Raw genomic sequence first — 27,136 nt, forward strand, 5'->3', positions numbered from 1 at the left:
TCGTTCAAAGTGTGTGTTCAGAATGTTCGTTCAAAGTGTGTGTTCAGAATGTTCCTTCAAAGTTCAGAATGTTCCTTCAAAGTGTGCGTTTAGAATGTTCCTTCAAAGTGTGTGTTCAGAACGTTCCTTCAAAGTTCAGAATGTTCCTTCAAAGTTCAGAATGTTCCTTCAAAGTGTGCGTTCAGAATGTTCCTTCAAAGTTCAGAATGTTCCTTCAAAGTGTGCGTTCAGAATGTTCCTTCAAAGTGTGCGTTCAGAATGTTCCTTCAGAGTGTGCGTTCAGAATGTTCCTTCAAAGTGTGCGTTCAGAATGTTCCTTCAAAGTGTGCATTCAGAATGTTCCTTCAAAGTGTGCATTTAGAATGTTCCTTCAAAGTGTGTGTTCAGAACGTTCCTTCAAAGTTCAGAATGTTCCTTCAAAGTTCAGAATGTTCCTTCAAAGTGTGCATTTACAATGTTCCTTCAAAGTGTGCGTTCAGAATGTTCCTTCAAAGTGTGCGTTCAGAATGTTCCTTCAAAGAGTGCGTTCAGAATGTTCGTTCAAAGTGTGCGTTCAGAATGTTCCTTCAAAGTGTGCGTTCAGAACGTTCCTTCAAAGTGTGCATTCAGAACGTTCCTTCAAAGTGTGCGTTCAGAATGTTCCTTCAAAGTGTGCGTTCAGAATGTTCCTTCAAAGTTCAGAATGTTCCTTCAAAGTGTGTGTTCAGAATGTTCGTTCAAAGTGTGTGTTCAGAATGTTCCTTCAAAGTTCAGAATGTTCCTTCAAAGTGTGCGTTTAGAATGTTCCTTCAAAGTGTGCATTCAGAATGTTCCTTCAAAGTGTGCATTCAGAATGTTCCTTCAAAGTGTGCATTCAGAATGTTCCTTCAAAGTGTGCATTCAGAATGTTCCTTCAAAGTGTGCGTTCAGAATGCTCCTTCAAAGTGTGCGTTCAGAATGTTCCTTCAAAGTGTGCGTTTAGAATGTTCCTTCAAAGTGTGCATTCAGAATGTTCCTTCAAAGTGTGCATTTACAATGTTCCTTCAAAGTGTGCGTTCAGAATGTTCCTTCAAAGTTCAGAATGCTCCTTCAAAGTGTGCGTTCAGAATGTTCCTTCAAAGTGTGCGTTCAGAATGTTCCTTCAAAGTGTGCGTTCAGAATGTTCCTTCAAAGTGTGCGTTCAGAATGTTCGTTCAAAGTGTGCGTTCAGAATTTTCGTTCAAAGTGTGTGCGTTCAGAATGTTCCTTCAAAGTGTGCGTTCAGAATGTTCCTTCAAAGTGTGCGTTCAGAATGTTCCTTCAAAGTGCGTGCGTTCAGAATGTTCCTTCAAAGTGCGTGCGTTCAGAATGTTCCTTCAAAGTGTGCGTTCAGAATGTTCCTTCAAAGTGTGCGTTCAGAATGTTCCTTCAAAGTGTGCGCGTTCAGAATGTTCCTTCAAAGTGTGTGCGTTCAGAATGTTCCTTCAAAGTGTGTGCGTTCAGAATGTTCCTTCAAAGTGTGTGCGTTCAGAATGTTCCTTCAAAGTGTGCGTTCAGAATGTTCCTTCAAAGTGTGCGTTCAGAATGTTCCTTCAAAGTGTGCGTTCAGAATGTTCCTTCAAAGTGTGTGTTCAGAATGTTCCTTCAAAGTGTGCGTTCAGAATGTTCCTTCAAAGTGTGCGTTCAGAATGTTCCTTCAAAGTGTGCGTTCAGAATGTTTGTTCAAAGTGTGCGTTCAGAATGTTTGTTCAAAGTGTGCGTTCAGAATGTTCCTTCAAAGTGTGCGTTCAGAATGTTTGTTCAAAGTGTGCGTTCAGAATGTTCCTTCAAAGTGTGCGTTCAGAATGTACGTTCAAAGTGTGCGTTCAGAATGTTTGTTCAAAGTGCGCGTCCAGAATGTTTGTTCAAAGTGTGCGTTCAGAATGTTTGTTCAAAGTGTGCGTTCAGAATGTTTGTTCAAAGTGTGCGTTCAGAATGTTCCTTCAAAGTGTGTGCGTTCAGAATGTTCCTTCAAAGTGTGCGTTCAGAATGTTCCTTCAAAGTGTGCGCGTTCAGAATGTTCCTTCAAAGTGTGTGCGTTCAGAATGTTCCTTCAAAGTGTGTGCGTTCAGAATGTTCCTTCAAAGTGTGCGTTCAGAATGTTCCTTCAAAGTGTGCGTTCAGAATGTTCCTTCAAAGTGTGCGTTCAGAATGTTCCTTCAAAGTGTGTGTTCAGAATGTTCCTTCAAAGTGTGCGTTCAGAATGTTCCTTCAAAGTGTGCGTTCAGAATGTTCCTTCAAAGTGTGCGTTCAGAATGTTTGTTCAAAGTGTGCGTTCAGAATGTTTGTTCAAAGTGTGCGTTCAGAATGTTCCTTCAAAGTGTGCGTTCAGAATGTTTGTTCAAAGTGTGCGTTCAGAATGTTCCTTCAAAGTGTGCGTTCAGAATGTACGTTCAAAGTGTGCGTTCAGAATGTTTGTTCAAAGTGCGCGTTCAGAATGTTTGTTCAAAGTGTGCGTTCAGAATGTTTGTTCAAAGTGTGCGTTCAGAATGTTTGTTCAAAGTGTGCGTTCAGAATGTTCCTTCAAAGTGTGTGCGTTCAGAATGTTCCTTCAAAGTGTGCGTTCAGAATGTTCCTTCAAAGTGTGCGTTCAGAATGTACGTTCAAAGTGCGCGTTCAGAATGTTTGTTCAAAGTGCGCGTTCAGAATGTTTGTTCAAAGTGCGCGTTCAGAATGTTTGTTCAAAGTGTGCGTTCAGAATGTTTGTTCAAAGTGTGCGTTCAGAATGTTTGTTCAAAGTGTGCGTTCAGAATGTTTGTTCAAAGTGTGCGTTCAGAATGTTCGTTCAAATGTGCGTTCAGAATGTTCCTTCAAAGTTCAGAATGTTCCTTCAGAATGTGATTCTAATGTTAAGTAGATGCTCAAACATTGGAAAAGTGTGAACATTCTGAACATTGGAAAAGTGTGTGTGAGAAGGTTGATTATATTGTGGTGTTGGTTGAATGCTCAGTTTGACTCTTCTGAACACAAACCCCTGACCTTCTCACTTCAACACAAGCTCCTGTTCTCACTGATTCCTACGGCTTCTCTCATGGGAGTTTGGTGTGTTATATATTGGATGTAATGGATTTATCGGACTCATATATATATATATATATATAGTTCTCCATCCCAGCATGCTCTCAGTGTCTGATTGAATTGAGTGAAGTATTACTTGGATTTCCTTTGGCATTCTTCAAACTTAGATTTCAAATTAAAGTATAATGCAAATGTAGTTCATCGTTTTAACAGAATTCGCTGAGGCTCCATCATACTCTTCTCCTCCAGCTCTTTGATTGTCTGATTAATTCTCTCTCTAAGTCTTTTTATCTCTCCTTCATCTCTTCTATCGTCATATAGAAATACATGATCTCAATCCACAATTAGTTGTGCTGTTTTGTCTGCACTTTGATTTTCTTGCCTCATCAACTGGGAACATTGTACAATCCCACGGTGTTCACCAAGAAACATTATTTCTATTTTTAACCACACCATACTCTACTGCTATCGGTGCTGACAGCTGATAATGAAAAATGTGGTGTTTTTGTGGTTGCTCTGTTTCTGCAGGAATGATGTGGTCGGAGTGTAAAGAGCTGTGGACGGAGGGGCCGAGGGAATACATCATGCAGCTCTGGAACGTTCTGGATTTCGGCATGCTCTCCATCTTCATCGCAGCTTTCACCGCCCGGTTTTTCGCCTTCATGCAGGCCATGAAAGCCCAGGAGTATGTGGATGAGAATATCCACGCTTCAGACCTCTCGCTGGTCACGCTGCCTCCAGACATCAGATATTTCACATACGGTGAGGGAGAGTCTGAGAATGACTGAAAACATTGAAATATTCATGAGTTTTGGTAGAATTAGGGTTTAAAACGTAAGGATTTCTTTCTGATTGCTGTGCACACCATAGTAATTTTAGAAAATAAATGATTGATTTAAAGACTAAGGACTAGTCTTTAGGAGTTAGACTAAGGAGTTAAGGAATTTAAACTTGGATTAACCTCTTACTAAAATTCGACTGCTATCGTTAACTAAAACTAAAACCGTAAAAAAAAAACTACATTTTGTCACTTGAAAGTTTATTGAAATTTCTGAATTATTTATTGTTTATTGAAATTTATGGAAATGCCTGTATTATTTTATTTCAGCCAGTTGACAATTTCTAATTTTTGTTTAGTTTAACTTGAAGAACTAAACAGGGTTGTTATTATTATAACTCAAGCAAAAACTAAAACTATGAAACACACACACACACACACACACACACACACACACATTTGTTACATTAAATAAAATTAAAACTAGTTTTTTCAGCTAGTTGGCAAAGTAAAATGTCATTTTCATTTAGTTTTAACAAAAAATAAAAATGAATAAAAACTATATATTATAATATATTATTATAAACTATGATAAACTATATATTTTTATTTAAAAAACAAAAACAAGTTAAAAAAATAAAAACAACAAAATTACTAACACATAATCTGAAATTGAAAATGAGAATTGAAAATATAAACATACACTCTAATTCAAAATATTAATAAAAACTATAGTAGTATATCAATGATACTAAAATAACTTAAAAATGAATAAACTATATATATTATATATATTAATAAAAGCAACAAAATTACTCAAGCTGAAAAGTGCTAAAAGTGAAAATAAAATATAATAAATGTAAAATATTAATAAAAACTGTAATAGTATCTCAAGGATACTAAAATAACTATAAAACATTTAATAAAAATGAAATAAAATAAAAATGAATAAAAACTATATATATATATATATATAGTATATATATATATATATATATATATATATATATATATATATATATATAGTATATATATATATATATATATATATATATATATATATATATATATATATATATATATATATATATATATATATATATATATATATATATATATATATATATATATATATATATATATATAAACAACAAAATTACTAAATCTGAAAAGTGCTAGAGGTGAAAATAAAATATAATGCATTTAAAATATTAATAAAAACTATATCTCAAGGATACTAAAATAACAAAAACTAAATCAACTGAAAATAAAAATTAATAAAAACTATATAGACATTTTAATAAAAAAACAAAAACTAATAAAAAGGACAAACTCAACAAAATGAAATATAAAAAATGAATTCAAAATATTAACAAACTATATTCTAAATCAACAATGGATCAGCTTAAACGTTTGTTCATAATGCTCACTGTGACAGGTGATCCTTGCTTTTGTCCAAAAATTAAACATCAATTACACAATTTCTTTAAATCGTGGCACAATGATAGACCGATATATCAGCCAGAGGTGTGTTTCCCGTACAACGACGTTACTCACTGCTTAACTACTAGTACGATGCATCTTTGAGGAAATCAGCAAGCTACTGACGACTGTTTCCCGAAACCGTATTGTCGCAAATCTGTCGTTCAATCAATCAACATTTATTTATATAGCCCTTTACAACACTCAAGGTGAACCAAAGTGCTTTCCAATAAAAACAAATACTAAAACAAAAAAAATTTAAACCAACAAGAGAATACACAAAATGCAACAGCAACTGTTAGAAATTAAAAGCCAGTCTAAATAAATTAGTTTTAAAGAGGCCCAAGTCAGTGATTGTACGTATATAAGCAGGGAGCTTGTTCCAGACCAGGCCCGGTCACCCCAGTGTTTGTACAGTGTCCTTGGGCCTTCCAGCAAAAGTTGATTTGCTGATCTAAGAGCCCCGTTTGGCTGATGCAAAGCCAGCATCTCAGTTATGTACGGTGGTGCAAGGCCATTGAGAGCTTTAAAAACAAACAATAGAATCTTAAAATCAACTCTAAAAGAAACTGGAAGCCAGTGGAGCGAAGATAGAATTGGAGTTATATGCTCATGTTTGCGTGTGTTGGTTAAAAGACGGGCTGCCGCATCTGAGTGATGACTCTGGGACACCAGCATAAAGTGCATTACAATAATCTAAACTTGGACCAATAAAAGCATGAATAGCTTTCTCAAGGTCAGAACGATTTAAAAATGGTTTGACCTTGGCCAATAGACGTAGCTGAAAAAACTAGCTTCGACCACACTGTCAATTTGATTATCAAATATCAGGGTACTATCAAAAGTCACACCAAGATTTCAGATAGTCGGTCTAAAGGCCTGTTCACACCGGGACGATTTTCGCACGCGTTTATCGCCGACGTTTAACGCCTCGGGACTAAACAATGGGCGCCAATGTGAGTGTTCACACCGACGCGCAAAACGCCAGGCGTAAAAGCGTCATTTTTAAAAAAAACGCCTCGGGTTCGTTTTTTTATTTTGACGCGGCGCGTAAAAAACTGTCCGACCAATGAGATCGGCGCTTTTGTTCACGTGCCTGGAGCTGCTGAAGTGACAGTAAAACACGACTTGGTGGCGCTCAAGCACAAAACGGTCTTGCCGAGCACACATTGATACGATGAAGAAGTAGTAAGTAGACAAAGAAGAAGATGAACTGCTAATGCTGCTTGCCAGTTAGCAAAAAGTGTGTGAATGGTTTTGTCCATATACATAATATGTCTATGGTTTTGGCAAGCACGTAAATACTGTCTCTCTTCTCCTTCTGTGTGACAAGCGAGTGTCAGAGGCTTAAAGTGCCGCAGCACCATCTTGTGTAGCGGGAGCGCATCTACTGAATGTGCACGTTCACTCGGCGCAGCGCCAGTGAAAATCGCTTGGGTGTGAACACTCAAGACGCGCCGAAAAACGGCACGAAAAACGCTGGCGATAAGCGCGCGCGATATTCGTCCCGGTGTGTACAGGCCTTAATGCTGCGTTCACACCAAACACAAATAGAGCGTCAAAATCGCATCTAGTTGGACGCTTGAATCGAGCGTTTGAAGCGAAATAGACGCGCGTTCCAGGAGAAATATGTCATAAAACACCACTCTGCCTCTTTTCATTTTCATTAAAAATATATATTAAACATTAATAGCCACACAAATGTGGTCCAGACAACTCCTACATTATCTTCACTGCATGTGGTATATTTAAATATCCTTAAAAAATTAAGTTATGAAACTTCTCTTTGCCCTCTGTCAAAACGATTTGGCAAACAACAAATGATGATTCATGAGAGCAAAGATCACTCGTTAGATCCACACAAGATGAATGATATCTCATACCGAGACATCAGAGCCAGCGGCAGACGGCAGAAGGACTAGCCGAGGAAAGGCTGCTCTCGTTGGGGTTAATGAGCGCTGAGCCCCCGCTGATCGCCTGGATCTCACAACTCCAAAAACACAAGATATATATTTTAAATAGGCACTCTCTTTATAAATAAACCACAGATTTGAGCTTTAAACAACTACATTCTTACCTGAAAAAGTACCTGAAAACGACATTTTTTGACACAATAGTACTAAATTACGCACGTCACTTCACCACGTGACAGCAGCAAGCAGGCTCCTGATTGGTTAACGCGGCGCGAATTGACGCCAAAGTTCAAATTTTTCAACTCGGGCGTCAGACGCGAAGTCACTTCAAACAGCATTCGCACGTATCGCGCAAGACACTCAATTCGTATCAAATTTGCGTCATTCGCGCAAACTGGACGCACGAACGAGGCGGAATCGCGTCTAACGCGCCGCAGGATCTCCAGACTCGCGTCAACGCGCCTTTCCATTGACTTAACATTGAAATCACTCGCTCCAGACGCTCTATTCACGTTTGGTGTGAACGCAGCATAAGCTTTGAAGTTAGCGTATTAAGGTCAGAGGTTGCAGACTCACCAAATAAAATATATTCAGTCTTTTCTTCATTCAAATGAAGGACATTTTGCTCTAACCATAATTTAATGCCATCAATGCAATCAATTAGTGACCCAACTGCGTCACTGTTTTTTGGACTGGAATTTCTAACTTCGATACGATACCTAAAAAAGTATCGATATTCGATACCACAGGGAAAATACGCTTCATATACTGTCAAATAGATATTTTTAATATAATTTATTTTTTTGTCCATCTATTGAAAGTCTAGGCGATTAAAAATTTCTTCTGAAGAGATCACTTTATATGATAAAGCTTTTAAGGTTTTTCTCATATATAAACGCTGATCAATTACCATTACAATTATCTCACAAATATTTGCTGACTAATTGTGTTGCAATGGCTACAGCACAAGGAAGCTTGATTTCAAATTGAATTTAAAAAGACGAGTAAACAGTAATAAAATAAGAACAAATGACTAACAATAGCACAAATAAATACAATAGAATAAAGATACAAATTAAATAGACTGCTTTATTTTTTCAGGTAGGTCTAACAGTATTCAGGTAAAAAAAACAAAGTGATCAAATTTAAAATCACATTGGATAATCTTCATTATAAGAAATTAAATACAGATGAATCCATTAGAGTTTCACAAGTTAATCAGTCAAGAGCAGTAAGTGATTGTTTGTCTTTTTGTAGTTTGAATATTCAATAACTGCTGTCCCTTTAAGACCCGACGCACGCATGGATCCCAAACACTCCTGTTACTCATTCTTCCTGAACTGGTTACGACTGTGTTTACGTTAAAACTCACCAAGATGGACATTGAGATATTTTTTGAGTGTATTTGACCATTAATAAGCTGGAAAAAGGAGCTCATTTTTTACGGTATGGCGACTTTATTACGGTATGTGCGTGTGCGCTTCAGATGCAAGCGCGAAATCTGCAGGAATTAGTAGAATTAATGTTATGTGCAATCCTGCACAAAATTCAGACCCGTCACGCCAACACTAACACGCAGTCATAAGGAAAAATCCAGCAGAACACGAGTTCGCCGTGTTTAGAGGGTTAACCGGACTGAATGAGAGGAATATCGTATCATTTCAGATATTTCAGTATCGATACATATCGAAATATCAATATCTTTGACAACACTAACTCATAGGCAAATAAATTTGCAAATCGTCAGCATAGCAGTGATAAGCTAGGTTATGCCTGGCTATGATGGACCCGAAAGGCAGGATATAAAGCGAAAATAAAACCGGCCCGAGAATAGAGCCTTGTGGCACCCCGCAGGAAAGAGTTCAACGGTCAACCACGTTGGTTAATGATGTCACACAGGTGGTGGAGGAATAACTTCTTTTAATGGATCAGTTTAAGCTTGAATTTATGCTAGATTTTTTGCTATAAATTATGAACAGAGGACTAATCCTAATTTTTCTCAATTATTTTGTTTTATTTCCAGATTCAATCATTGGCTCGTCCTGAAGTACTAGAGCACATACGCACATGCACACTCTTTTAAAACGGTGCTTTAAATCTCTTGACGAACTAAAAGACGTAAATTACATTTGTTATAGGGCTGCACTATTTGGGGAAAATATCGAATTGCGATTATTCTGATTAAAATTGCGATATGCCATTTAAATGCGATTATTTTTTTATTAATTAATTTTTTTTACAAATGAAAAGTGTGTGTTTGTGTGTGTGTGTATATAACTTTTTCGGTTTATATATTAATATGACTAGTAATAATTATGATGATTATTATTATTGCTAAATAAAAATATTTAACAAAATAATTACTATTATAATAACATTTTCATTATTAAAAATAGAGTATTTAAGAATAAATATAATACTACTACTAATAATAATAATATTTATATTTTACAGAAAACTTATTTTACAGAAACAAAATGCTGGGTTACCTGTTAATATGCAAACAGATCATGTATGACTAAAAATCATTAGAAAGGGCTATGGATTTATTGTGAAATTATTATTGTAAATATCTGTGCTTTTTATCTGTGATATAAATTTTTAAAGTCTTTGTCTTTAATATGAAATATGAGCCTCTTATGCATCGACTGTGGGGGGAAAAAATCCTGTATATTTAAGAAAAACGGATTCCGTGGAGTGCCATACATTTATTTAGAGTGAAGTATTATTTTTCTCATTTATTACCAAAAAGTTTAATTCATACTGGAGGCCAGAGGGCGCCCTCGAGCAGAAACTCCACATTTGCCTCAGAAAAGTAATGGTTTTCAGGAAATCCCTATGGGAAATCCCTAATGTGAAGCTAGGCTGGATAAAAGGAAGATAGAAGCACTTTGACTGATTAAACATGAAGACAATAAACACGACTGCATCAAGATATGGTGTATTGAGTTCTTCAAGCCTTCTCGGGTATTTTCATAATAATAAAGCAGTGCTGATTGACATAGCCTTTGTCAGCTCACAAACACTCGACTGACTATATGAAGTGAGTTAAAACCTGTTATTTAACATATTTTGTTGGACAACAGGTTTATGAACTCTTCACATTACTAGTTTGTGAAGATGTTTGACACATGTTGCTTTTTCAAGCGCACGTTATAATAAGCGACTCCATCTCGCAGTCTTTCAGACGGAGCAGCGTTTACTGATCACAGATCAGCTCTTCACTGACACGCTGGGTGTTTATTTATTTCATTAAAATCACAGACTTTTCGCTTTCATAATAGCACATAAGCCAAATCGCGATTGCAGTTCGATTTCGATTAATCGTGCAGCCCTAATTTGTTTGTATTCTAAATAAAAGATATAGATTGTACTGAATGTCAGCTTGCTTATTTTGCCCAAGATAAGGATTTATTAAGTCCACGTTATGCAAACAAGAAGCTCTGCTTCTAACCACAGGTCGAGAGCTGTCGTTCCAACCACACAAGTTTGCGATGCTGTTTGCGAACGTTCATTGGAACGATGGTTTCGGGAAACACTGACTCGTCGAACTATGCTCATAGTTGGCTCACGACGCTTTCGCGAAACGCACCCCAGGCCGATTAATTGGCTAACATTTCGCCATTTTAGAGACAACTAACCTTTCCTTTCTACATGTGTGACTTCTGGTTCTTTCAGCTAGAGACAAGTGGCTTCCGTCGGACCCTCAGCTGATCTCCGAGGGTCTGTACGCCATCGCTGTGGTCCTGAGCTTCTCTCGTATCGCCTACATCCTCCCGGCCAACGAGAGCTTCGGGCCGCTCCAGATCTCCCTGGGCCGCACGGTCAAGGACATCTTCAAGTTCATGGTTCTCTTCATCATGGTCTTCCTCGCCTTCATGATCGGCATGTTCATCCTCTACTCCTACTATCTGGGGGCAAAGGTTAATCCCGCCTTCACCACGTGAGTGACATGCACTCTAAAGAAACATATTATTATTATTATTATTGGAGTGTTTCACACTTCAAGTCTTTTTACTTCAAAATGTAATGTTTAATTCAATGTCTTTGTGAAATTTACTAGCAATTTTGGAGTGAAAATTGTTTCAAAATAAACCCTAAACCAGTTTCTGTCCGTGTCCATGTTCTGCAATATATATTGTTTGAGGAAACATTATTTCACAAAAACGTATACATATACTATATTGGCAAAAGTTTTAGGACGCCATGCACATTAACTTTAATGACATCCCGTTCTTAATCGGTTGGGTTCTATAACAGCTTCAGCTCTTCTGGGAAGGCTTTCCACAAGGTTTAGGAGTGTGTTTATGGGGATTTTTGCCCATTCTTCTAGAAGTGCATTTGTGAGGTCAGGCACTGATGTTGGACGAGAAGGCCTGGCTCTCAGTCTCCGCTCTAATTCATCCCAAAGGTGATCTATCGGGTTGAGGTCAGGACTTCAAGTTCCTCCACACCAAACTCGCTCATCCATGTCTTTATGGAGATGCTTTGTGCACTGGTCAGTCATGCTGGGACAGGAAGGGGCCGTCCCCAAACTGTTCCCACAAAGTTGGGAGCATGAAATTGTCCAAAATGTCTTGGTGAAGCATTAAGAGTTTCTTTCACTGGAACTAAGGGGCCAAGCCCAACCCCTGAAAAACAACCCCACACCATAATCCCCCTCCACCAAACTTTACACTTGGCACAATGCCGTCAGGCAAGTCCTGTTCTCCTGGCAACCGCCAAACTCAGACTCGTCCATGGGATTGCCAGACAGAGAAGCGTGATTGGTCACTCAGAGAAGACATCTCCACTCCTCTAGAGTCCAGTGGCGGCGCGCTTTACCCCACTGCATCCCACGCTTTGCATTGCACTTGGTGATGTAAGGCTTGGATGAGCTGCTCGGCCATGGAAACCCATTTCATGAAGCTCTACACACTGATCTTGAGCTCATCTGAAGACTACATGAAGTTTGCAGGTCTGGAGCTCTTGACTCTGCGGAAAGTTGGCGACTTCTGTGACCCTCAGCATGCGCTGACCCCGCTCTGTGATTTCACTTCATGGCTGAGTCATTGCTTTCTCTTTGTTATAACACCACTAACAGTTGACTGTGGAATATTTAGTAGTAAGGACATTTCCCAAATGGACTTATTGCACAGGTGGCCACTGATCACGGTACCACGCTTGAGTTCTCTGAGCTCCTGAGAGCGGCCCATTCTCTCACTAATGTGTGTAGAAGCGTCTGCATGACTAGAGCTTGATTTACACACCTGTGGCCATGAAGTGATTGAGCACCTGAAGTCAATGATTTGGAGGGGTGTCCCAATACTTTTGGCAATATAGTGTATCTTCAAAACACACTAGTTGACTAGTTGAGATAACCAGGTATAAATAGTTTAGGTCATGTCTTCTAGACCACATAGTAGAGCCCTACGCGGGACTGTTTTCTTCATCCCGCTCCCGCCCGCACCCGCCAATTTTCTGACCATTACCGCCCGCTCCCGCAACGTATGTGTTACACTCCCGCCCGCTCCCGCAATATGTATGTCCACTCCCGCCCGCACCCGCAAAACTCAGAGAATTTATTCCCGCACAATAATAGAGATGCATTGATTTTGTGTCTTCTCCCGTCCCGCAGGAAAAAAAAACACGTATTTGTATTGATATTATTAAAGAGATTCATGGGGTTGTTTGTTTCGTTTCCCTGGCCTGCATGTAAAAAAAAAAAAAAGACAAATACATTCAAATATAATTTCGTTTTTATCAAAAACTTTGCACATAAAAATAGACTGCTTTGCAAAACAGAAAACAGAAAAACACATTGAGAAACAAAAAACAGATCCCAATTCGTCGGTCAGTTCCGACGTACGTTGAACGTGACCGACTGAAAGGAAACCTGAGAAAACATGCTTCAACAGAACGTAATGTGAACACAAAATAGCAAACGGACATTTAGAAACAATCCATTTCCACTCACTAAACTTCTATGTATTGTTTGTCAAAAACACCAAACAGTCAACTTGACCTGCAGGGAGTGCTGAGCGTTTTTGGTGAGGTATGATCAAGTAGCTGTGTATTTGCCAGCTGCGCAATATGTGGATACATATAACGTTATACCGCATGATTTTGCCTACCAAAACAATTGAGAAACTTCTCCAAATGTCAGACTTTCCTTGCTTAGCTTTTGTGCTGTAAATACCTCGTTTGAGGTTCTTTTCTACATCATCTATTGACATCTTCTCCATCATGTCGTTAGGCAACCTCCCTATCCCGCCGATTCCCGCTGTGTTTTTTTTAGCCGCCCATTCCCGCCCGCAGCAAAATTCAAACCGCCCGCTCCCGCGAGATTTGCGTTGGGTCCCGCGGGACCCGGCGGGACTCAATCCCAATGCAGCCCTCTACCACATAGCACACAATCATGTGCTGAAGACTGTTACAGCTAAAACAACAAAAGAATCCAGATCAACTGACCAGTCAATCTCACACATTGACTAGTCAGCTGTTGCAATTACCAGTCGACCATCCTAAGCACTTCAAAGCAATTAGTTGTACAAAAAATCATTTTAATATCTTAAAATAATTGTAATTGTTTTAAATGAGTGTGTATTTATTTTGTAATGATTGTTATTTGTTTTATTACTATAAGTAGTTTTTTTTTAGTTTATTAAAATTATAAAATAATACAATTAAGATTATTAAAAATTGTAAATTAAAATAAAAAATATTTTTAAATATTTTTTCATCTTTAAAAAAAGCAATACATTTTTAAAGAAATGTAAATATTTTTTTCTTTTAAAATTAATATTATTTAAAATATAAATAAAAATAAATAATTTATTTATTTATTTATTTATTTATTTATTTATTTATTTATTTATTTATTTATTTATTTATTTATTTATTTATTTATTTATTTATTTATTTATTTATTTATTTATTTATATATTTATATATTTATTTATATTTATTTATTTATTTATTAAGATTATTTGTAATGGTTTTTAAAAATGTTATATTTTTACGTTGAATTTTTATTTTTAATTATTCTAATTATTTTTAAAAATGTATTATGATTAATAAAAATCTTTTTTTTTAATTAAGATTATAAATAGCTAATTTCAAGTGAATCCTTTTTTTAGTTTTTCAGTGAATTTGCATTTTTTGACCTACCACAGTAAATGTGACTCAATATTTGTGCATCTGCTCAACTCAAAGAAAGGAGCTGTGGTCTGTCAGGTGCAGATGCAGTAGTGGACGTGTCAGTCCTGTGAAATGAACTCCTGGTTTCCCAGCATCAAAAGTGCTGGAGCTCATTTCACAGCAGAGTGCCTCCAACAGGAGGAGGTTTGTTTCACAGCGAGCGAGAAGTGAAGAAACAAGTCCGACAAGTCCCTGTATGTCCTCAAACCACAGAACCCTGAGACTCCTCAAGCACATCATTCATTTTCACAGCTGATCTCCAGGGACGAAAAATAGATTTGCATTGCTGTCATTCTTCTTTTTCTACTCTCCAGACATTTACTATCCCAGAGGATTTCATCCAGTTGTCTGGAGCGACTGTGGATTTCACTTAAAAGTGTTGGAATGTTACGCCGCTGTCCATTTACTGTCTAGTTCTTCCTGTAATTGGGTGTGTTTTTTCCAAGTAAAAATTAGTGGACCATAATTTTTATACTCTCACTAACCACTAAGCAAGTTCATATTTAAGGTCAACATGAAACAGTAATTCAGTTATTGAAAATTATTTTTTAATAGTTATAGTTTTTAATATATATATATATATATTACAGGACTTAAAGGATCTGCTGCTAACATCTTGGTGCCAGATACCACAGCACAGCTTCAGGGGTCTAGTGGAGTCCATGCCTCGACGGGTCAGGGTGGTTTTGACTGCAAAAGGGGGACCAACACAATATTAGGAAGGTCCTGATCGGTGTATTAAAAAAAATGACAAAAGCACATAAGAAAATTACTAAACTTGAAAATATAAAAATAAAAGTGAATTCAAAATATGAATAAATACTATAATAGTATATAAATAACACTGACATTAAATCTAAATTAATCTGTGCTCATTATTCCAAAGACAAAAAAAAAATAGTTTTTCAAATATTTCATATTTAGCTTTTTTTACTGACATTACAATGTGCTTTAATTTTTCACACAGACTAATTCCTAAAATCTAAAATCAAGTCTTACACCCTTAAAGGGTTAGTTCACCAAAAATGAAAATTCTGTCATTAATTACTCACCCTCATGTCGTTCGACACCCGTCAGACCTCCGTTCATCTTCAGACACAAATGAAGATATTTTAGTGTAAAGCTGATGGCTGAGAAAGGCTTCAGATAGGCCTCCATTGGCATTCAGTACATTTACACTCACAAGACCCATAAAAGGCACTTAAAACGTCGTTACAAAGTCCATCTCACCACAGTGACTCTACAATAATTTTACAATGCGACGACAATAGTTTTTGTGTGCAAAAAAAAATCAAAATAACACCTTTATCCAACTTGTTCTTGACACATGTTATGAATAGAGAATATGACGTAGCGCCGGGGTTCGGGGGTTCGGGAATCCATGAAATGCACACTTTAGCCCCATTTTGAGAACTACGCCGAGACCTAAAGCACGATCAATGTAGAATTCAACAGCTTAGACACGCGCGTCTTCCTCTGCTTGTAAACAAATCTCTTCTGGGTCATGTGTCCGAACGCCGGATCTGCGTCATATTCTCACGCATGCGTCGTGAAGGCACACACGGAAGACAAGAACAAGTTGGATAAAGGTGTAATTTTGATTTTTTTTTGCGCACAAAAACTATTGTCGTCGCATCGTAAAATTATTGTAGAGTCACTGTGGTGAGATGGACTTTGTAACGACATTTTAAGTGCCTTTTATGGGTCTTGTGAGTGTAAATGAACTGAATGCCAATGGAGGCCTATCTGAAGCCTTTCTCAGCATCAGCTTTACACTAAAATATCTTCATTTGTGTTCTGAAGATGAACGGAGGTCTGACGGGTGTCAAACGACATGAGGGTGAGTAATTAATGACAGAATTTTCATTTTTGGGTGAACTAACCCTTTAAAAATAAATCGTATTAATCGGTGTGTGTGTGGTTCCATAAAGAATCTTTAACTTCTGTTGCAGAACAGGATATTTTTAGTGGATCTCCAGGTTATTAAAAGATCTTTTCACTGGTGAACCAAAAAATGGTTTTCTCTGGCACCTTTGCTTTTACGTATGCACATCTTAAATATCCTGTTTGACTCTGCCGTGTGTCTGTCTGATGTAGAATGGGTTAGGGAAGCTTCACGCTGACTTCACACACTCTTCTCCCGCCTGTCTATGTTCACAGGGTTGAGGAGAGTTTTAAAACGCTCTTTTGGTCCATCTTCGGGCTGTCTGAAGTGTCCTCTGTGGTTCTGAAATATGATCATAAATTTATCGAGAACATCGGCTATGTGCTGTACGGGATCTACAACGTTACCATGGTGGTGGTTCTGCTGAACATGCTCATCGCCATGATAAACAGCTCGTACCAGGAAATAGAGGTGAGTTATTTTCACTTCATGTTTTCACCTGATTTATAAATTCAGATTAACAAGATCACCAACACCGATGGCGATACTTGTTACAAAATGAAACTTAAGAACAAGTTTATCATACTCAAGATCAACAAAATAAAAATAATACATTCTTAAAAATAAACTCACACACACACACACACACACACACACACTCACACACACAGCCGTGGATCATCCAGGGAGCGACACACACTCACACACACACACACACACACACACACACACACGTTTGTTTTTGTGAAATGTGAGGACATTCCATAGGCGTAATGGTTTTTATACTGTACAAACCGTATTTTCTATCCCCTTACACTGCCCCTGCCCCTAAACCTAACCCTCACAGGAGACTGTGCAGTTCACTTTCTGTGAAAAAAACTCATTCTGGATGATTTATAAGCATTTTGAAAAGTGAGGACATGGGGAACGTCCTCATATTTCACCCTCTTTTTGTAATACCTATGTCATACCCATGTCATTATACACATTTGTGTCCTGATATTTCACAAAAACATGCCCACTTCCCCTACCCCTAAACCTGCCCATCACACACACACACACACACACACACTGCCCCTACCCCTAAACCTACCCATCACACACACACACACACACACACACTGCCCCTACCCCTAAACCTACCCATCACACACACACACACACACACACACATACTGCCCCTACCCCTAAACCTACCCATCACACACACACACACACACACACACACACACACACACACACACACACACACACACACACACACTGCCCCTACCCCTAAACCTACCCATCACACACACACACACACACACACACACTGCCCCTACCCCTAAACCTACCCATCACACACACACACACACACTGCCCCTGCCCCTAAACCTACCCATCACACACACACACACACACACACACACACACACACACACACACACACACACACACTGCCCCTACCCCTAAACCTACCTATCACACACACACACACTGCCCCTGCCCCTAAACCTACCCATCACACACACACACACACACACACACACACACACTGCCCCTACCCCTAAACCTACCCATCACACACACACACACACACACACACACACTGCCCCTAAACCTACCCATCACACACACACACACACACACACACACACACACTGCCCCTACCCCTAAACCTACCCATCACACACACACACACACACACACACACACACACACACACACACACACACACACACACACACTGCCCCTACCCCTAAACCTACCCATCACACACACACACACACACACACACACACACACACACACACACACACACACACACACACACACACTGCCCCTACCCCTAAACCTACCCATCACACACACACACACTGCCCCTGCCCCTAAACCTACCCATCACACACACACACACACACACACACACACACACACACACTGCCCCTACCCCTAAACCTACCCATCACACACACACACACACACACACACACACTGCCCCTAAACCTACCCATCACACACACACACACACACACACACACACACACTGCCCCTACCCCTAAACCTACCCATCACACACACACACACACACACACACACACACACACTGCCCCTGCCCCTAAACCTACCTCTCACAGGAGACTGTGCAGTTCACTTTCTGTGAAAAAAACTCATCCTGTGTGATTTATAAGCATTTTGAAAAGTGAGGACATGGGGAACGTCCTCATATTTCACCCTCTTTTTGTAATACCCATGTCATTATACACATTTGTGTCCTGATATGTCACAAAAACATGCCCACTCAGACACACACTCACACACACACACACACAGCCGTGGATCATCCAGGGAACGACACACGGTATTGAGACTCAATGGTTCATAAACCCCGTAAACTTTTGAACGGGGTTCTTTTAATACATTCAGCAATTTTTTTTGGACTATATGTGAACATTTTTAATGTAAAATATCTTATTCATGACCGCACTAAATAAAAAAGAACATGCATTTTGTATGATCTCTCTTATTTAGTGAAAATTATTCACATTTTCACAGATTCTGCAAGCGGTTCACACACTTTTTCTTGCCACTGTATAGATAATGCCGGGCAAACATAACCCATAATCGAGGGAAGCGGCCGCTTAGGGCCCCAGGGGATCTGTGGGCTCCATAAAAATCCCAGAAGCCTCTATAAATCATACATATTAGTGAATGAGTCACACACACTTCCTTAGAGTGTGTGGCACAAATCTCACTCGACAATGTCCATTGGCTTGTTCTGTTACCACTCAAAGGTGATTGGGCTTTCAAGTCAGATCCCAATTTGTCAGTCACTGACGTTAATGTTGAACATTTTTGGTTCCCCAAAGAACTTTTCAGTGAGCAATTCTTAAAAGAACACATTTTTCATAGTGTGAAGAAGATCATTTTCCACTATGAAGAACCTTTTGTTCAATTGAAAGTTTCCGTTAAAGATTCTTCATGGTAGATTGAATCATAGAACAGTGTGTTTGAATTCTAGTTAAAGGCTTCTTTGCCAAATATACTACAATCAGATCAGGCTTGAACTCAGAGTTTGCAGTAATCCTCCGGGAGCTGCTGCCTGTCTGAAGCTCTTGATAACACTGCTGTTAAAATGACTGCAATCTTTCAGAAGGACAGCAGACGGGGTTTCAACTCTCGCTGGGCAATTACACTTGTGCAAATGGCCCACACTTCAGATTTCAGGAGAGGCTTTAAGCATCTGTTCGCTAGACAAAAGTGTAGCTCTTACACAAACCTATTATAGCTAAAACAACAAAACAATCCAACCTCACAAACTGACTAGTCAGCTACACACTCACACTCACACACACACACACACACACACACACACACACAAACACACATATACACTCACTCACTCATTCACTCACACACACACACACTCACAAACTCTCTCACACACACACACACACACACTCACAATCGCTCTCACACACTCACACACATGCACACACTCCACACACACACACATATATACTCACTCACACATACACACACTCACACACACATCTCATTCACACACACACTAATACACACACTCACACACACTAACACGCGCACTCACACACACACTAACACACACACTCACACTCACACACACACTAACACACGCACTCACACACACACTCACACTAACACAAGCACTCACATACACAGACACACACACACTCACACACACACATACACTCCTTCATTCACACACGCACTCACACACTCACACACACTCACTCACACTCACTCACACACACACGCACACACACACACACGCTCACACACACACGCACTCACACACGCTCACACACACACGCACTCACACACAGTCACAAACACTCACACACAGTCACAAACACTCACACTCACTCACACACACTCACTCACACACACTCACTCACACACACTCACTCACACACACTCACTCACTCACACACACACGCACACACACTCACTCACACACACACGCACACATGCTCACACACATACACAGTCACAAACACTCACACTCACTCACACTCACTCACACACACACACGCACTCACACACAGTCACAAACACTCACTCACACACACGCGCACACACACGCACTCACACACGCTCACACACTCACTCATTCACTCACACACACACAAAATCTTGTGGGATTAGTTGCCATGACTAATCCACCATCCTGACACACTCATATTAAGTACTTAAAAGCCATTTGTTTTACATGAAACATTTTTTTATCAAATAATAAATGTTTATATAATGTTTTATTGATTTTTAAAAAAAACAATTTATGTTGAATTAAAAACTTATTTATAAAATTTATACATTTTTTAAAATAACTTTTTTTTTTTTTTTATCTAAAAAAAAAAAAAATTATATAGACAGCTTAATTCAAGTAAATTCCCCCTATTTAATTTTTGTATTTGCCTTCTTAAGCATGTTATTAATCTTACCACAGTAAAGTGACTGTATTTCTGTGCAGAATGGTCATAAATACCAAATGCAACATCCTAAAGCAGCTCAAACCCCCGGGCCGACGCCTCGCTCATGTTATGAACGTGTCTGATCTCTCTTATATTATGATTATATATAATAGTTTTATTCTGTATCTGCTGTCTATTTCTCACAGGATGATGCAGATGTGGAGTGGAAGTTCGCCCGCTCTAAACTCTGGCTCTCGTATTTTGACAATGGCAAGACTCTCCCTCCTCCCTTCAGCATCGTCCCCAGCCCAAAGTCCTTCTATCTGTGTGTCAAGAGGCTGATCAACCTGCTCCGCTGCCGCCGCCGCCGCCTCAAGAAAGATGTGGAGCTGGGCATGGACAACTCCAAATCCAGAGTGAGTGTCTCCTGTGGACGAAGGGGGTGTGTGTGAGTGTATGTGTTAGTGTGTGTGCATGCGAGTGTGTGTGTGAGAGAGTATGTGTGTGTGAGTGAGTGTGTGTGAGTGAGTGTGTGTGTGTGAGTGAGTGTGAGTGTTTGTGACTGTGTGTGTGTGTGTGTGTGTGTGTGTGTGTGTGTGTGTGTGTGTGTGTGTGTGTGTGTGTGTGTGTGGGCATGTTTTTGTGAAATATCAGGACACAAATGTGTATAATGACATAGGTATTACAAAAAAAGGGTGAAATATGAGGACGTTCCCCATGTCCTCACTTTTCAAAATGCTTATAAATCACACAGAACAAGGTTTTTTTCACAGAAAGTGAACTGCACAGTCTCCTGTGATGGGTAGGTTTAGGGGCAGGGGCAGTGTGTGTGTGTGTGTGTGTGATGGGTAGGTTTAGGGGCAGGGGCAGTGTGTGTGTGTGTGTGTGATGGGTAGGTTTAGGGGCAGGGGCAGTGTAAGGGGATAGAAAATACGGTTTGTACAGTATAAAAACCATTACGCCTATGGAATGTCCTCACATTTCACAAAAACAAACGTGTGTGTGTGTGTGTGTGTGTGTGTGTGAGTATGAGTGAGTGTGTGTGTGTGTGTGTGTGTGTGTGTGTGTGTGTGTGTGTGTGTGTGTGTGTGTGTGTGTGTGTGTGTGTGTGTGTGTGTGTGTGTGTGTGTGTGTGTGTGTGTGTGTGTGAGTATGAGTGAGTGTGTGTGTGTGTGTGTGTGTGTGTGAGAGAGAGAGGGAGAGTATGTGTGAGTGTGAGTGTGCGTGTGTGTGTATGTGAGTGTGAGTGTGAGTGTGCGACTGTGCGTGTGTGTATGTGAGTGTGAGTGTGAGTGTGAGTGTGTGTGTGAGTGAGTGAGTGAGTGAGTGAGTGAGTGAGTGAGTGAGTGAGTGAGTGAGTGAGTGAGTGAGTGAGTGAGTGAGTGAGTGTGTGTGTGTGTGTGTGTGTGTGTGTGTGTGTGTGTGTGTGTGTGTGTGTGTGTGTGTGTGTGTGTGTGTGTGTGTGTGTGTGTGTGTGTGTGTGTGTGTGTGTGTGTGTGTGTGTGTGTGTGTGTGTGTGTGTGTGTGTGTGTGTGTGTGTGTGTGTGTGTGTGTGAGTGTGAGTGTGCGTGTGTGCGTGTGAGCTCTTGAATGATGCATGATTTCTCTCGTTTTGAAATCTGTAGCCATTCAGAGTTGACAGGATGAAGCTCCTCACACTCACACTCACACACACACACACACACACACACACACACACACACACACACACACACACACACACACACACACACACACACACACACACATATGATGCTCTGAGATAATTCACTCAGGCTGATGAATGTTCTGTCAATCCGCCTCCACTCTCAGTAAGGCTGTTCTTTTGGTCCCAATGATCTATCTGTCTAATAAAGACCACCTAATGCCTGCCTATGTCATTAACGTATCGACAGTTCCCAAGCAAAACCAGTTTTTAGAGTTTCCATGAAAAAAGACCGATAGTTCGTCCTTGTTTAGCCTGCGGAGAGAATCGATGCCATTTCAATGCAGGAAGGAAGAGGTCGGGACAAACTCTCTGGTGAAGAGCTGAGAGAGGATCATTGCGTCCTCAGGGCAAATATCACTTGATGTCCTGTGAGAGCGACAGCACATGTTCAAGGGTAAACGCATTAATGTGCTTCATCTGTGGCCGAGGCCTCGTCTAATCCCTCGGATGGAGATGGAGGAAAGGGGCTGGCCTTCATGGCTGATGTTTCCAGATGTCAAATGGGTGACGTGAGCATCAGGGAACATTTGGCTGTCAGGTTCTCTCAGGCTTCAAGCTGTTCTAATGAGTTGAGTTATAACTATCATGTGTTTTATTTTAACTACCACAGCAAGAGCTGTTGAGCTACTGAGAAACAGCGTTACTTCATCATTTATTTACTGTTATTTAGAATTAGCTTATTGGCATCAGTTTTTATTTTTATTTTAATTTGTTTATTTTATGATATGGTTCATGTTTGTTAGTTTTGTTTTTTTTCCATGTAGCTTTAATATAGAATACAGGGTTATTATCATTAACTAAAACTTAAAATATAGATTTTTTTGTTTTGTTATTAAAGGTGCATTATGTAACATTTTTGCAGTAAAATGTCTTAAACTAAACAAATTTTAGAAGTCGAAGCACTGGAAAAAATAACTGGAAGTAAATAAGAGATACTAAAACTGAAACTATATAAATAAAAAAAATTAACTAAACCTAAATAGCAATATAAAAAGCAACTAATAAAATGTCAAAAGCCCATGACGATATTGCAAAAAATACTACAAATTAAAATTACATGAAAATTAAAAATATAAAAATAAAAGCTAATTCAAAATACTAACTAAAAAAAAAATATATATATATATATATATAATTTTTTTTATATATTTATATTTATATATATATTTATATATTTATATATATATATATATATATATATATATATATATATATATATATATATATATATATATATATATATATATATATATATATATATATATATATATATATATATATATATATATATATATATATATATATATATATATATATATATATATATATATATATTTATATATTTATATATATATATATTTATATATATATATATTTATATATATATATATATTTATATATTTATATATATATATATATATTTATATATATATATATATATTTATATATATATATTTATATATATATAAATATATATATATATATTTATGTATATATATTTATGTATATATATATATATATATATATATATATATATATTGCTTTTATTTTTTATTTCAATATTAAGCCAAACATTGTACCTATTTTTAAGTTTGTTTTTTCATGTGATATTTATATTTTATTTTTGTTCTGTTTTATTCCAATTACCAGAACATATTTTTCATAGTTTTAGTTAAGAATAACAACAGTGCTGAGAAAGTTATTTCAGAGGTGTGTTTCGCCCCCTGGTGGCCAAAAGTTATAGAAGATCATTTTATTTTACCTTTGATTGCTTCTGAAATGTTATCAATTAGTTTATCGAACACTTAAAACGGCCGTTAGATACCCGAGAACATCATTTGTGTCTTAATTCTACTGTTTTTTGTTCTATTTCTTTTGATGTATTTGTTTGTTGTAGCTGTTTACTTAATTATTTGAATTGATTTGCTTTCATTTAGTATTTTAATATTGAATATTAGGGCTCCAGCATCACTGCGACCCACAGGACAAGCGGTTTGGAGAAGGAATGGATGAACGGATATTTAATATTAATATTATATTAGTTATATAACTGTTAATTGTATGATATTAATGTATAAAGGAAGCATATTAGGATTTGTTGTGGTATCAAGAGTTGTGATATTTTGCTAGTTTTGATATCAACTACTGAACAGTTGTAGAAACCCCAGTGAGGGAAACACTATCAACAATGAATATTTCTCAATGCTTGCAGCTGAACCTCTTCACCCAGGCCAGCATGAGGATGCCAGACTCGCACAGCTTCAACAGCATCTTACATCAACCCACACGCTATCAGGCAAGATCTCTCTCTCTCTCTCTCTATCTCTCTCTCTCTCTCTCTCTCTCTCTCTCTATCTCTCTCTATCTCTCATATGATGCAGATTTCACCCGTATCAAATTCTCTGATCTGTCTTTTGTCTGTTTCCCTGCACACAGCAAATTATGAAGCGCCTCATCAAACGCTACGTCCTGAAAGCACAAGTGGACAAAGAGAACGATGAAGTGAATGAAGGTGACGTGTGATTTACTTGAGATTCTTGGGTTTCTGTCACTGCTAAAAACAGAATAAATGGGAACGTTTAAACCAACCAAAAATAAATTATGATCTTATAATAATTCTCAAAGTCAACGTTTATGTAAAGTTGAGCCTCACAAAAACATGTTCAGGGCATATTTCACCTCATAATAATATGGATAAATGGAGATCAATTTAGCTTATTTTGAAAAGGAAGCTTATTTTAGGACATTTTTGGCATCGTGACAATATTTTCATGACGGTTAACCCTAGGGGTGGAAGAAAAATCAATGCACTGATGCATCGTGATTCTCTCTCTAATGATTCTGGGTCGATTCTGAGCATAGTTTTGAACTGCAGATGTGCTGCGTGTACTTTAGAAACTCCCGTGTTCTGCTTGCTTCCAATTCCTTCAGGTTAAAGTGAATTACAAGGACATTCAAAATCGGATTTTGGAATCATATTGTGACTTCCAGCATCGGAATCGGAAGGGAATGTGAGGCGCCTAAAGATTCCCAGCCCTAGTTAACCCTCTGGTGTTGTTCAGTCATTTTAGACAGAAACTGTATTTTTTTTTTTTTGTAACTTTATCGGAATTGTATGAAACTTTTGTGACTTTTGCGATACTTGCTATGTGATCACAAAAACAATCATGGACTTGATTTGGAAAAGGCTAAATGGCCATAGGAAATTAATGGGAAATATGAAAATACGGCACAATTTTGGGGGGTACAATCTACAAATCCTATGGAAGGCCAACTCTGCCAAAATTAAAAATAAATAAATACATAAATAAATATACTTAGAAAAGCAAAAAACTATTTTCCACATTAATGTATTTCTACATTTATTAATTTCTATTTTTATTTATTTCCACATTTATGTATTTCTACATTTCTTTATTTTTACATGTATGTATTTCTACATTTCTTTGTCCGTAGGGTAATGAGGGGGGCGTGTTTTACCTCAGACATAGCAATCGAGCTCAGAGTAGGAGAGAGCGAAGCGTTGAGGCAAACCACGCCCCCCTCATTACCCTACACACAAAGAAATGTTGAAATACATAAATGTAAAAATAAAGAAATAATGAAAAGTATAAATGCATAAATATAAAAATAATGAAATGTAGAAATGAATAAATGTGGAAATAAATACAAATAGAAATGAATAAATGTATAAATAAATAAAAGAATAAATAAATACATGTGGAAAAAAATTTATAGTGTAGAAATTCATGGCATGACATGTATTCATTATTTTCCTAAAAAAAAAAAAAAATTATAAATACATGTCACATATCAATTTGATCTACAATATTTCCTTTATAAGATGGAGTTCAATTGACTTTTTGAGTTGTGGTGTTTCAAAGACCTAAAATGTCAAGTGGTGCGACCAGCAAATTTACATGTAAAAGGATCAATTCCCTCTGCAATTGCAAAATGAAGTAAAAAATATGAATGTAAACCATTATTTAATGTATACAAATAATTAAAAATTATAAAAAACATAAAAACTTGGGTGTTTGAACACATAGAAAAGTGTCTGTTTATATGAATTGGACTAAAAGGGCAATACATAGAGAAATGGAGAGGGAATTCACCATGTCATATGCATATTAGACACTACAATGATTCATATGTATATTGTATATTATATTAAGTGAATACATGGTCACACCACCTGACATTTTCTGGGTGGTAAAATCAGAAATCCTGTTTAATAATGAATTAATGCTGTCTTAAAAGCTGTAAAACCAATATGAATCAACACCTTTGTCATTGACCCATACATACATAAGGAAATAAATGTATAATGTTTTTTTTTTGCTTTTCTCTGTATATTTATTTATATATTTATTTATTTTTGCTTTTTTACATTTCTTTGTATATGTATTTATGTATTTAGTTATTTTTAATTTTGGCAGACTTGGCATTCCATACAATTCAGCCTCAATGCAGAAAAAAGCACACAGCTGTGCAGGGATGACGCTCTAAAGAGGGTCAAGAATGCAAAACAGACACACACACACACACACACACACACACAGTTTGAGACTGTTTACCTGTAAGTTGAGCCAGAAGACTGAACTAAGAGGCTGAAATCAGATCAAAACCAGATGAATTGAGTTCTGCTCAAGCATTTTTGTTAAATTTGTATTGAATTTTGATGTTCGAATTAGATTATGGGTAACGAAAAACGTTTTTCTGTCTTCTGGTTTGACCATA

The 27,136-nt window shown here is 37.8% G+C and overlaps 2 protein-coding genes across 2 annotated transcripts in view; both read left to right on the plus strand.

The window, feature by feature from the left end:
• Positions 1–27,136, plus strand: part of LOC307139892 (glutathione S-transferase P-like) — a 729,649-nt gene that overhangs the window by 671,868 nt on the left and 30,645 nt on the right. The window lies entirely within an intron of this gene.
• Positions 1–27,136, plus strand: part of trpc3 (transient receptor potential cation channel, subfamily C, member 3) — a gene marked incomplete at its 5' end in the record, with an annotated part of 99,363 nt that overhangs the window by 71,392 nt on the left and 835 nt on the right. Inside the window, 6 exons of the mRNA XM_079839801.1 lie at positions 3,544–3,777; positions 10,867–11,131; positions 16,528–16,723; positions 20,895–21,104; positions 24,609–24,692; positions 24,833–24,908. Coding sequence (XP_079695927.1) covers positions 3,544–3,777; positions 10,867–11,131; positions 16,528–16,723; positions 20,895–21,104; positions 24,609–24,692; positions 24,833–24,908 — 1,065 coding nt within the window. The remainder of the gene's footprint in view (positions 1–3,543; positions 3,778–10,866; positions 11,132–16,527; positions 16,724–20,894; positions 21,105–24,608; positions 24,693–24,832; positions 24,909–27,136) is intronic.

This window comes from Gobio gobio (genome assembly GCF_949357685.1).
Source record: "Gobio gobio genome assembly, chromosome: 16".
NCBI lineage: Eukaryota > Metazoa > Chordata > Actinopteri > Cypriniformes > Gobionidae > Gobio > Gobio gobio.